The sequence below is a fragment of the Lepidochelys kempii genome, chromosome 7 (assembly GCF_965140285.1).
Source record: "Lepidochelys kempii isolate rLepKem1 chromosome 7, rLepKem1.hap1, whole genome shotgun sequence".
Taxonomy (NCBI): Eukaryota; Metazoa; Chordata; order Testudines; family Cheloniidae; genus Lepidochelys; species Lepidochelys kempii.
The window spans coordinates 112,556,180-112,570,471 of NC_136386.1; the positions used below are offsets into that span (position 1 = coordinate 112,556,180).

The window sequence follows — 14,292 nt, forward strand, 5'->3', positions numbered from 1 at the left end:
ATACAATTGTATTTGATCAGAAAAGTGGGGGTTGGACTACCTACCCACCCATGAGCGACAAAAGGACTTTAAAATGTTGGAAAGGTCCCATCAATGGCACACTTGAACATAGACCCCTTTTTAGCATATATAATGCCACAATTGTTCCCCTGAATATGAGTAGATACCCTGAAAGCAGAGATTGGTATGACCAATCACTGTTCTTTATTCCCAGTTCCGGACACATTTATAACCCATTGCTAATCAAATCTATTAACTCCTTATTAGATCAGTGTAATGAAAATGGACTTTTTCGCTCAGATCAAATTTTAGAAGATTTGTTAATAGTTTTGCTCTGTACTAACATTAAGATGGGATATTGTGTTCCATATCACCAACCCATACCTAAACCTGAGGGGGGTAGGTGGCACAGAGGACCTTATTCACCTATTCTTAGTAAAGAACCTGGCTTGTTCTTTATTTGTGGGGACAAGGCATATAAATATCTCCCTGTAGGTTGGACTGGAAGGTGTTCACTGGGACATGCAGTACCCGAGGGACTAACAGTACACCCTCATGTTAATGCCCCCAGAATAACAAATCTGGGAAGTTTTATACACCGGTCCAAACGAAAGTTCACCTACAACCCCCTGATTGAACGGCCCTCTGGTTTTCACCGATTTACACGTGCACTTATACCTTGGTTAGGTATAACTGAGCTCGAGATGGCAATAGCAAACGTTTCTGGACAATTGGAAATTGCTCTGAATCATACTGCTGATGCATTAGGGCTTTTAAATGAACAACTTCAGTCTGTGGCCCGATATGCTCTGCAGAACAAAATAGCACTGGACGCTACCCTAGCCCAGCAAGGAGGAGTGTGTGCTGTCATCAACCAATCTTGTTGTTTTTATGTAAATCATTCAGGGCAAATAGAGCAAGATGTGGTTGCTATTAAAGGTGCAGTTAAAATTTTACATGCAGTGGCTGAGAATGGACAAACCTCATGGATGCAATGGTTAGCTCAACACTTGGGATTTTCCCTCTCCCCGTTTTTACATTCGGTTGTGAATACTGTTTTAACCATTTTAATTATTGTAATTGTTTTTTGTGTAACTTTATGTATTATGAAGCGTTTGATTCAAACTGCTCTTTCCTCCACGCAAATCAGATACCTAGAGCTAAAAAGGGATCCTAACCAATTCCGCGAACCCTCATCCTCTAATTTGGTTGTTGGGTATTTCTAGATTTCCCCAAGGAGGGCAAGAGGTGCTGGCATCACCGCCACCTTGCAATCTGGGATGTAGTGTGGTGCATCAGGGGGTGGAATGTAGCCAGACAGCTGCCCCCCCCCTCAGACCAGCATTGCTGGAAACACAGGAGGAAGCAGGAACAGGGCACTTAACATATATTCCAGCCCAGCCTTTGAAGCTGTGAAAGCACAGGTGTGCTGCTACAATGTGCCTCTGGGAACAGATACAAGGATTAAGCTCACAGCAGGCAGAGGCCCTGTGACAGACATGGCTCTTAGCCCCTACTAAATAGCATGATGCACACACACCAACATCCTAGGTGGGAAAATATTTACCCTGATAAAAGAAATGTCCAGTAGTCGAAACTTATTGTTTCTCTCCCTTGCAAGTGTAAACTACTCTTGCAAAAGCTGGCGTCACCCCGACAGACCAGCCTCAATTTGGCATAAGAAAGGAGAAAGAGAATAAAGGAGTACAGAGGTATAAGTAGGGGACCTACAGCACCATGATTTTTGAGTGCTTTTCACTATCTATCTGCTGGTCAGATAAGTGACAGCCTCCCAAGGCTTCTGCAGCTAAGAGGGTCCCTACGCCTTGTCCCTTATTCGTCTTTTCGTGGAATTGAGTGACCGATCCTGGCTTGGCACCGCTGGAATCGAGAGATGAAAGGAGGGTAAGAAGCACCCACACCTGATCTCCTATCTTTAGTGTACACATATTTTGACATAGAGCTCTATACTTTGTTTTTCTTTTCTTTGGGATTGTGGCTTCAGTTTTGTAACTTGTTTGTGTGTCTAACATCTCTACATTTAAATAAGTAGGCACTAGCAATTTTGTAACCACATGATTAGAATCTAGCTTAATAAATTTTGGTAACCATTTATGCATAAGCCTGACTTGTTTTCTCTGGTTTACTGTAAAGCAGCCAACACAATTAAAGAACCTCAGCCGTTTTGGCTCTAAAGCCTGGCCATTAGGTGAGAGTACTAAAAGCCTAGCGTTGAGTTGTGCCGCCTCCACGGGGCAAACTCTTGGGGCACCTGTCAGTCAATCCTGGCTGCCCGCTGCAAAGGAGCTCTGAGCTCTAGCAGTTAAAGTCACGGGTGGTTAGGACCTTGGGGCATCCGTCAGCCTAGCCCGGGCTGCCCGCCGCGAAGGGACAGTGCGTCCTAGCGGTTAAAGTCACGGATGGTATAAACGGGCATAGCTGGCACCTCACCAAACATCCTTGGCCGTCGGCTAACAAGGTTACAGCGGACAAGAAGCTGGATACAAGTCAACAGTGTGCCCTTGTTGCCAAGAAGGCCAATGGCATTTTGGGATGTATATGTAGGGGCATTGCCAGCAGATCATGGGACATGGTCGTTCCCCTCTATTCGACATTGGTGAGGCCTCATCTGGAGTACTGTGTGCAGTTTTGGGCCCCACACTACAAGAAGTAGGTGGAAAAATTGGAAAGAGTCCAGCAAAGGGCAACATAAATGATCAGGGGACTGGAACACATGACTTATGAGGCGAGGCTGAGGGAACTGGGATTGTTTAGTCTGCGGAAGAGAAGAATGAGGGGGGATTTGATAGCTGCTTTCAACTACCTAAAAGGGGGTTCCAAAGAGGATGGATCTAGACTGTTCTCAGTGGTAGCTGATGACAGAACAAGGAGTAATGGTCTCAAGTTGCAGTGGGGGAGGTTTAGGTTGGATATTAGGAAAAACGTTTTCACTAGGAGGGTTGTGAAACACTGGAAAGGGAGGTGGTGGAATCTCCTTCCTTAGAAGTTTTTAAGGTCAGGCTTGACAAAGCCCTGACTGGGATAATTTAGTTGGGGATTGGTCCTGCTTTGAGCAGGGGGTTGGACTAGATGACCTCCTGAGGTCCCTTCCAACCCTGATATTCTATGATTCTATGAACACTGATAATGAACAGTAAGAAAGAACTGAAATAGGGGCAGGGTGTCTCTACCTCTTTATACCTCAGCTCAGAACACAAGGGACATCAGTGCACAGACATGGCCACCTGTCATAAATATAAAGGGAAGGGTAAACCCCTTTGAAATCCCTCCTGGCCAGGGGAAAGCTCCTCTCACCTGTAAAGGGTTAAGAAGCTAAAGGTAACCTCGCTGGCACCTGACCAAAATGACCAATGAGGAGACAAGATACTTTCAAAAGCTGGGAGGAGGGAGAGAAACAAAGGGTCTGTGTCTGTCTGTATGCTGGTTTCTGCCAGGGATAGACCAGGAATGGAGTCTTAGAACTTTTAGTAAGTAATCTAGCTAGGTATGTGTTAGATTATGATTTCTTTAAATGGCTGAGAAAAGAACTGTGCTGAATAGAATAACTATTTCTGTCTGTGTATCTTTTTTGTAACTTAAGGTTTTGCCTAGAGGGGTTCTCTATGTTTTTGAATCTAATTACCCTGTAAGATATCTACCATCCTGATTTTACAGGGGGGATTTCTTTATTTCTATTTACTTCTATTTTTATTAAAAGTCTTCTTGTAAAACACTGAATGCTTTTTCATTGTTCTCAGATCCAAGGGTTTGGGTCTGTGGTCACCTATGCAAATTGGTGAGGCTTTTTATCCAACATTTCCCAGGAAAGGGAGGGTGCAAGTGTTGGGAGGATTGTTCATTGTTCTTAAGATCCAAGGGTCTGGGTCTGTAGTCACCTAGGCAAATTGGTGAGGCTTTTTACCAAACCTTGTCCAGGAAGTGGGGTGCAAGGTTTTGGGAAGTATTTTGGGGGGAAGGACGCGTCCAAACAGCTCTTCCCCAGTAACCAGTATTAGTTTGGTGGTGGTAGCGGCCAGTCCAAGGATAACGGGTGTAATATTTTGTACCTTGGGGAAGTTTTGACCTAAGCTGGTAAAGATAAGCTTAGGAGGTTTTTCATGCAGGTCCCCACATCTGTACCCTAGAGTTCAGAGTGGGGGAGGAACCTTGACACCACCACTATGGATATGGTTAGGGAAAACTCTCTGGCACCAGTACACAAGACACACACACACACACCCCTAGTGTAATGGACATATACAATCATTCAAAGAAGAACCACAATTATCTTTTCAAACTTCCTGAACAAAAAAAAATCCTTTACCAGTAGAAAAAAATAATACAATTAAATTATATAAACTGCAGAAGCATTCATACAGATTTAGAAATCAGTTATAAGATTAAGACGATTAACTTTGAGTGAAAATAAATGATTAACTGCGAATGGAGGTATTTGAACCACTTTTTCCTGGAAAAGCAAAAGGAAAAGAAATAAATGGCTAAGAAAAAAGGCAACTCCTATCACTATAAAAAAGGTTAAAAAAATTCACAAGACTCTGTCAGCATAATTTTGAGAGACAAGGTGGGCAAGGTAATAGCTTTTATTCGTCCAACTTCTGTTGACAACAGAGACAAGCTTTTGAGCTACACAGAACTCTTCTTCAGGTCACCTGAACCAACAGAAGTTGGTCCAATAAAAGATATTACCTCATCCTTGTCTCTCTAATATCCTGGAACCAACATGACTACAACAACCCTGCAAAAAGCATAATTTTGAGACTATTAAAGTCTATTTTAATCATTTTGCTTTATTATCTATAATTAAAATGAGGACATTGCTTAGTTTTCTGTCATTCTCTCTTCTTATTAAACCACAACTATATTGAAGTAACATTAAGCACTTGACATAATCCCACTGATAAGTTACATCCATGGAAGAGCAATATGCAAGTAATTTGTAAATACACAAATTGCATCAGGACTGTTTTTCAGAGGTGCCAAGCACCTGTAGCTCCCATGGTTTTCCATTGAAAAAGTGGGTGCTCGGCACATGTGGAAATCAGGCCCCTACTCTTTTACCTATTTATCCTTCCAGGGAAATTATTAAATGAAGTAATAGCTGTAAACCCATGCTGTCACATGGGTTTAATTCGTAAAGTTGTGCATGTAAAAAAGCCAAAAATGGCTGAGCACTTAAAAATTGGATAGCAACAGACTTTGAATCCCAGTGATAACTGGTGATGTTCTAAACAAAAAGAGTTCTCAACCATGTTTGAAGTTGTTTTAATTGCTTTACACTGACTCAGACATTCTGGTCTTCGGAGTGATGTTTGTAGTTATTGTGGGTGCTGGTTGTGTCTATGGGGGAGTTGTGCTAGAAGATTTCTGTGGATTTCCGTGGGTGGTGAAGAAGGGGTGTGTGCTGCCATGAGGGGATGTGTGTCTTTGGAGTTGGTGTGTGATGGGGTTTTTTTTTTTCAATTAAAACTTAACAGTAAGACACACTAAAAAATGAAGTTCCAGGTATATCTAGAGCTAGCCTGTCCCATTCATATAATAAAAGTAATCTCGGATTATTTTATCTTTCCTCAACGACTGTGTATGCTGGAAGAGCGGTTAAGCAGAAAAAACTGAAGCCAGCAAAGTTGCTTCAAGGGACAATATTTACAAAACAAAAGCAAAACATTAATATAAGGTGAAAAGGAAACAAAATTCCCCAGTTTGCAGTTCAACCTATTCCCATGAAACTTGAATGTGGACCCTAATTTCCCAAAGGCATTCCCGCTCACTCAACCAAACAGTTGTATTATAGTCCTTCTCATGAGCATCTGTGCAGGGGAGGAACCTAAACTAAGGCCGAAACCCTTGTTAAACACTAAGCAGGTAGTGCCCCTATATCCTGTTACACACACTTTTTAGCAGTTCTGGTAATATTTTCTTCACTTTAGAATATCAAAACACTTTCCATGTACTGTATATTCTTTCTTCTTTGACAATTAAATGACATACCTAGACACCTTACTAACTCGACAAATAGTTCTGGAAATAAAAGAGAAAACTTGGTAACATGGAAACAAACACTTTATATTGTGATGAATCCCTGTTAAGTACCAGAACATCAATATAATGTTACTGTAAATAATACAATTATGTTTCCAAACACTGTCAATAGTGTTCAGAAGCATTGCTAGAACTCAATTTAGAAGCACGAAATATCAATCTGAATTTACTGGTAACTGTCTCAGATAAAAACTGTCACTTCATAAATGATTTCAAATGAATTAACAGGTTTCCCATTTGTCTGACTTTAGTCCTGGTAGAATCATAAATTGTTCACCTGAGAAATTTGCAGAAACCCCTCACAGGAGTCTACAGCCTGTTCCATTGAAGACTCCTTGTCACAAGCTGGCAAAGGCACCTGAGATCAGTCTTGCTCGCAACCGACTGATAATTAGTGACCCCAGCTGAAGGTGCTAGGGACATTTAATTATAATAACTACTTCCAGCTGTGGGGAGAGAAAAAGGGTTGAGAACTCAGAGTTTGCGAGGACTAGGAGTCAAAAGCAGTAGGAGAGTACTGCTAGAGAAAGTCATGACTTGCTAAAGAGCTGGGGCTGACCTCCTGAGAACTCAAAATATTACAAACAAAATGCGAGCAGATACACATGGTGATCAAGTTTAGATTCACTGGGACACATTTGCCGCATGGGCCTGAGGTTTCAGTTCTTGACAAAAAGGAGTTAACAGTCATGGTGTCCTCAAGCAGGGAGAGCCCTTGACTCTGAATTACTTCTCATTGATGTCAACTTGGCCTGAGTTTCTTGACCTTCAGAGCGTACAGCAAGGTTAATCTATTTATGCAGGCTTTCCCCCTACCTGAAGTTGCCTTAGTAGTTTGTTTCATGTGGGGTGCCTTCTGTCAGTTTGTTATTTTAGAAACTATTTTTGGTAATAGTTTTCCATAGATATAGAGGTTACTGTGGGTTTATTTTAATTAGATAAGGTTTTAAAAATGTAAACATGGGGGGGTGGAGGGAGAGAAAGGATGGAGAATGAATACAGCACAAATCCCTTCACAGTAAGTTCTACAATCTCTTGCTAATAATGAGAGGATGACAGGAGACTAAAATAAATAGCTCATGTAAAAGAAAAAAAATCAGTACACTATACAAGTGTTATAGACATATGGAACATAGGTTCAATATAGATAATTTACTTCTGAGAGACAGACAATACTGCACCTACTAGAAAACAGCTGCTTAATCCTCTCATTTATTATTATCTTGAATAACAATAAAAGTGGAAAAACAGTAATGAGGATTCCAAGGGATTTAAAATAATTTAATTTTTCATGCTAACTACAAGCTCAGTCTCCAGGGGAAAAAGGAAATATGTCTTGAGGTCAAGATCAAATAAGTTTAAAACTGTGGATGTGGTTACTGTCCCTCAAAGCATGAACCTCCCACAACCCTGGACTCCAAAGGATCAGGGATCTACATGTGGGGAGACTGAAAAGAGTAAGCAGCATCAGATCTGTCCAAAGCCACCTCAACCAGGAAACTGTTTAAATGGTAACATGGTGCGAGGCGGCTTCATTAACTTTTCAACAGACCCCTCACTGTGCTGTGGAACTGAATGGTACAAAAAGTCAGTGGGATGAGAGGTGCATGGATCAGAAGTTCTTTTCCTATTGCAATTTATTTTATTTATTTACTCAAAGAAACATAGGTACTTCCTCTTTTGATAATAATTTTTTTAAATTCTAAAATATATTAAGGAAAGCACTGGTCACAGCTCCATAGTTAAAGATGAGTCTGTTTTGCACATAAAAGTAGGAAAACACCCACTTTCTTACATATGAATACAGAGTACGCTCCCCCAAAAATTACAGCACTTATTCAATTTTACAAGTAAGCTGCTTAATTGGTCTCTTAGTTAAAATTCACTTTAAATTGTTCTTTTAAGGAATTACGTGCAGCGCCAGAATATTTTTTTGGTCCTGAATTTTCTTAACAATGAAACATAAATGCTTCAGTTTCCCTAATATTGTAACTAAAAATTACTGAAATTTCATGTATTGCGTATATTTGAAAACAATGGCTAATTGCAATTTTTTCCATGTTTCTTCATAGCTAAAAATGTCTCCTTCAACAAGTATATTGTACAGAATTCCAAATGGAACTGCCCTTTTTCAAAAGGGTGTCGCCTCCCATTGATTTCAATGGGATTGAGACCACTGATTGCTTATTATTATTTTTTAGTATTTGTAGTATGACTGTTCTTAAACGTGTGGCTACTGGCTTCACTCTCATTGTAAGTAAAGGGAGGCAATAACCCTTTTGAAAGAGTGTACCTAGTGAGAACTGTCATAAATATAAAGGGAGGGTAAACCCCTTTAAAATCACTCCTGGCCAGAGGAAAACTCCTCTCACCTGTAAAGGGTTAAGAAGCTAAAGGTAACCTCGCTGGCACCTGACCAAAATGACCAATGAGGAGACAAGATACTTTCAAAAGCTGGGAGGAGGGAGAGAAACAAAGGGTCTATGTGTCTGTCTATATGCTGCTTTTGTCGGGGATAGAACAGGAATGGAGTCTTAGAACTTTCAGTAAGTAACCTAGCTAGGTATGCGTTAGATTATGATTTCTTTAAATGGCTGAGAAAAGAATTGTGCTGAATAGAATAACTATTTCTGTCTGTGTATCTTTTTTGTAACTTAAGGTTTTGCCTAGAGGGATTCTCTAGGTTTTGAATCTAATTACCCTGTAAGGTATCTACCATCCTGATTTTACAGAGGGGATTTCTTTACTTCTATTTACTCCTATTTCTATTAAAAGTCTTCTTGTAAGAAAACTGAATACTTTTTCATTGTTCTCAGATCCAAGGGTTTGGGTCTGTGGTCACCTATGCAAATTGGTGAGGCTTTTTACCAAACCTTGTCCAGGAAGTGGGATGCAAGGTTTTGGGAAGTATTTGGGGGTAAGACATTTCCAAACAGCTCTTCTCCAGTAACCAGTATTTGTTTGGTGGGGGTAGCGGCCAGTCCAAGGACAAAGGGTGGAATATTTTGTACCTTGGGGAAGTTTTGACCTATGCCGGTAAAGATAAGCTTAGGAGGTTTTCATGCAGGTCCCCACATCTGTACCCTAGCATTCAGAGTGGGGGAGGAACCTTGACAAGAACAATAGGAACTTGTAGACATTTTAAAAGAAGACAGCTCCTCATGAGTTTCTCTGAAGGAAAATATTTTTAGACACCAGCCTCTGGTGACAAATAAACCTCCAGTTATGAAAAATAGTTTCCAATATTCCTGTGATCTCATTATTTTGGAGCATTTTTACCTCCTCATGATCAGAGGTGGAAAAATATCAAATGCATCTTTAAAAAAAAATCATTTCTTCTAATCTCAGTCCACAAACACTAAACTGCCCTAATCATAATCCTGTAGTTATTGCATTCTGTCACTACTGGGCAGAGATACGGTTGTATGCGCTCCCTAACTGTGCATTTCCATACTTTAACGTGTTTGGATTTCTTTTAAGTTTAACCTTAACTCTGAATTTCCTAGGTTTACAATGCTTAGTTTGGGGATAACTACAACATCCCTGCAATGTATATTACCCTACATTTTAAATTTTGTGTGTATAATTTAAAATATATTTTTATTAACTAACTCCATTTTAATATAGTTTTTGTCTGTAAATATGTACATAAAATTATATACTTATATTCTAAGATTAATAATCCTCTAAAAATAATCTACTCAGGGGAGTGACTCAGTATTTGTGTATAGCTACAATGCTGAGTACAATGTGGTTACAATCCCTAATGGGGCCTCTGGATGCTATGTTAATATATTATCATTAATATTTCTATTAGAGTAGGGCCTGGAATTCAATCAAACATTGATTGCCCACCACGCTAGGTACTGTACACACAAGCAACATGGAAGACAGAGTTTGCAGTGCAGGTGTCAGGCAAGAGAAAACAGGTGAATGAGACAAAGAAAGGTTGGAAGTTGGTGGGAAATAAACAGAATTTAATATAGATGCCGAAATCCATGATAAATATTAAATACAACTACAAAATTTCTAGAGAAGACTGACATATTGTTTCACAGGGCCCTTCTGTGAACATGGTTTCAGAAGTAACTCCTGTACAAATGTATGTTTTTCAGGGACCTCTTTTTAAGCAGACTCCGCAGTTTAAGTCAAATTTATTTTTGTGGATGTTGGTTTATTTTGCCATCACTGACATTAAAAGGATACAGTGTCCTCTGAAATCAGCAGGAATGCTAAAAGTAATGCAAAGGCAACTATTAAGGCACGGCGCCACACTCCACTAATATTAAATGAATACATTTCAAATCATTACTGACAGTAGAAAAAGTAGTGTTCACTGTCTGGGGGAGAAAGACTAAAAAGCTGGCCATAAATTTTTTGGCAGACATCCAGTGTTTTTTCAATTCACAACTTCAGTGAAGTGATATTATAAATACAAGGACATATATACAATTATATATTCTCTATGGAGAAGACAATATGCCCTTTATCTCTCCATGGTCAAACTGGTAAGCCTGCATGTCCACTGACAGCAACGGAAGGGGCTTTTTCCCCTCAGAGAAAGGGCTGCCAGAATGGGGCCCCCTTTTTCTCTTTAATGCAGGAAGAAGGAGGAGTAATAGAAATCTATAGAACACCAGTCTCTAATAAATGCTTAAGTCCATGCAGGAATAACAGATGATCCACTTTCAGGATTCCATTAGAGGGGCAGCACATAACAAGAACCGCCATGCCCAAAGGCTGTCCTTGGGGTTTCAGGTTCTGTGGGAGAGAAGGAAGGAGTCAACAATAAAAAACCTTAGATGTTCTTTGTAGGTGTAGTAATTTATTAAACTGAAAATGGTACTGTAGGTCAGAAAAGGAGATTTATATTCAAGGTGGAGGAACTCTTCTCTGGACATTTATTGGTGGATTATGAGCATTTGCCACCAGCAACCCATTCTCACATTGTAACGGCTTGAAGTGGTGGTGATGAGTCGAACGAAATTTTCTGCCAAGCAGTTCTTAAAATGACTAGATGTCATCAAAAAAAAAAAGTGTTCTTCATTTATTTTCCAAGCTGTAGAAATAAATATGCATTTCTCATATCCACTCATTCAGGGTGATATTTTCTGGCGGTTAAACTATGAATGTGTGTGGCAAGTAGTCTACTGGTGCAGAACAGATAAAAATGTTCAAATATTCATCTATGAGCCATGACAAAAGTAATAAAGTGTGAATGCTTTTCTTTTGTTAAGCTATTGTTACGTACATTTCTGTGAACAAACAAGCAACAAGATTAACTAAAAATAATATTTTAACAAGTAAATAAACTCATTTATATTAATATCTCATTAAAATGCACCTTTTAGTAATAATATTAAATAATCTATCTCCCTTAATTTTCCAATTAATTAGACTGAAAACAAGGTCTGATTTAGATATTCATTTTCTTGTTTTACACTCAAACTTTCAAATACTTTAAGTCCGATAAAATGCCTGCTCATGGAAATTGAATTTTTTTTTATTGGCTAGAAGGAAAACACAATTTCAGAGAAAGCTACTTCTATACGATATTGAACTGACATATGGCAAATAACATTATGTTTATTTAATATAAAATTTTATAGACCTACCTCGAATGACAACTAAATTAAACACAGTGCTTTTGTTGTCCCTGCACAAACGGAAGTGGTATGGCTTTCAGATAAATGCAAAAAAAAAATACACTTGAATAATATACAAGTGTGAGGTCAAGACAGACTCTTCACTCATAACTCGTGCCATTTTTAAAACAAAGGTACAACTTTTGCAATGTTAGGGATGTCAATTTTATTTCTGAATTTTCCGTCACTGTCTTATGGATTTTAATTAAATTTCTTTTTTTAAAAGAAAAAAAAATACTTTCCTGGATTGTTGTAAGACAGAAGTCTCCAGATAATGGAGTATTTTAAATTTTGCATATTTACAGCATTATCAATCCCTACACAGGCTACACACTCATAAGTGATAATGAAGTGCACATTAATGCAGTTTCCTATTAAGTCTTCCATAGCAAGGCCTACTTGCCCCTCTCAAACGACTGGAGATTGGAGACCAATATCTCTTATGCAGAGGCCCTTTGCCTCCTGCACTGGTTCCCACCTCTTTCCTAGCCCATTTCCTGCTTTAATAATATTATTTCAACTTTAAAAAATTGTCATTGAAATGTATCAACTCAGGCACACAATATACTCACTCACTATATACTATGAAGATAAATGATAATGAAAGAACTTCAATTAAATTGGGGGTGCAGCCTTTTCTGCAGATCCCAGTGTCCTTAGCCCTACTATTAGCTGATAGAGCACCTGTGCCTTTGCTCCCCTATTTTCCTTTCTTTTTGTCTCTCTCCTCCCATGTAACACACAGGCACAGAGTAGCCAACTACATGCAGAACATTCAAGCTTCAACCTTCAAATGAGATGAAATCAATGGCCCTCATCATACACCAAGCACACCATCTTTTACTTTACCATTGTCCTCTGGGATTCATGGGGAAGCAGAAAGCTACTGTTTGCATCTATATGTAGGATCTGATGGAATAGAAAAATAATCTAGCCACAACTCTGAAACAAGGTCCATCTGATGTCCAATATCTTGAACCCTGCCAAATGGATTCAGGAAAGCCCCTCCTGATATGTCACTTACTCTATGTCATGTCTTGATATATAAAAAGAGATGAACTGCACCCATCAGACAATGCTTGCCAGTATGAGGAAGCAATCATCCAATTATCTGCACTCTCACTCACAAACACCTCTCATGCTATCAACATATAGTTTATTTTGTGGCCAGAAAACCCATACCACCTACCACCCAGCCCTGAATACAGTCCAGACACTAGCTTCTCCCAGTTCTCTCCAACCATCATAACAATCTTGACTGTCTACCCTGCAATCAGTACCAGGCCACTTCATTTCTTGTCCCCTACACCACTGTTTCTGAAACTTTTGAACACTGTCACCCATTAGGAAAATGAAACCAATCATGACCATGCTGCAACCCTGCAGCCCCTCCCATCCTTGGAGTCTCTCCTCTGACCAGGGAATGCCCCCACGCATTGGAAAATACTGCCCAACACACAGTGATTAATTTGTAATGAAAGAGGTGCCAGGGCTCAAGTAATTAGGAGCCAGGGCTCAAGCAATTTTTTCACTTTCATAACTTATTCAGCAAGCCCAGAAGTGTTAGGGCTATGAACTGCCAAGTGTGGAGGTGCTGGGGCTCAACCCTGGCACAAATTAAGCACTGCTGACACACAGGATTATTGGAAGATGAAGAGCAAAACCCTAAGAGCCTGTACTCCCATGAAGAGGTATTGTCCATAATGCTAATGACATTGCTAACCACTAGGAAGCTCAGGGTGCATCCTGCAATCTCAAGGGGAGCAATCGGAGGCTATTAGCCCATCATAGCCCCAGATGGATTGGCCATTGCACTGAAGAATTTACACCGAGAAATTTATGACCCTGAATGGTGGACTACTCAACTAGTCTAGCTGTTCAGTCTTCAGTGTAATATCGCAGGAGGGGCTTTGCATGGCACTACTGCTATTTCTTTTCAGAAGTGAAAGTGGGCCGGTACGGCGTACCAGTAAGAAGTGGCTGCCAGTATGGGCCCGTACACAGCTGACATTAAAGGACCCTCCTTAAAGCGTTGCCGCAGCAGCACTTTAACATCACTGCCCCTTTTACCCCCCACGCTGGGCCACTTGGGGGGGGAGGGGTGCAAAAGGACCAGGAGGCCTGGCAATTTAAAGGGCCCGGGACTCTGGCCGCTGCCGCAGACAGTGTGGGCCGGGCAGCGCTGAAGGGCTGGCTGGGGGACTGTTACCCCCAGCCCCACCCCGTCCGCCTGAGGCCTTGCCCCTTCCATGAGCCTGGAGCCAGGCCCCCCGTACTGGTAAGACTTTTAAATTACTTTTATCCCTGTTTCTTTCTCTCCTAGCAGTACTCTTTGATGTCTGTATTTCCGAGTGGTCCAAGAAGTTTGTGCTTGCTGCTCCAACTTTTAGCACTCTGCACTACCTCCAAGCTGCTACTCAGTAAACAGCTATGCTGCTGCTCCATTCTGAATCTTCTAGGCTTGCTGCATATGTGTCCCCATGAGTGGGAGAGAATCTGCCAGCTGGAGAAAAACTATCACCCACCCCATCCAGTCCAGGCCATTGGGATCCAGACTGCCCTCCACTGACAGCACTCGTCCAATAAT

The 14,292-nt window shown here is 40.4% G+C and overlaps 1 protein-coding gene across 10 annotated transcripts in view; it reads right to left on the minus strand.

The window, feature by feature from the left end:
• Positions 1–14,292, minus strand: part of ATRNL1 (attractin like 1) — a 1,086,620-nt gene that overhangs the window by 730,011 nt on the left and 342,317 nt on the right. Inside the window, exon 19 of one of the 10 annotated variants that reach the window (XM_073354275.2) lies at positions 10,027–10,821. The exons of 8 other annotated variants lie outside the window; for them this stretch is intronic. In XM_073354275.2, coding sequence (XP_073210376.2) covers positions 10,760–10,821 — 62 coding nt within the window. In that variant the 3' untranslated portion in view covers positions 10,027–10,759. Of the gene's footprint in view, positions 1–10,026; positions 10,822–10,865; positions 11,120–14,292 lie in introns of those variants that run through there. One more of the 10 variants, XM_073354273.2, reaches the window with a different exon arrangement.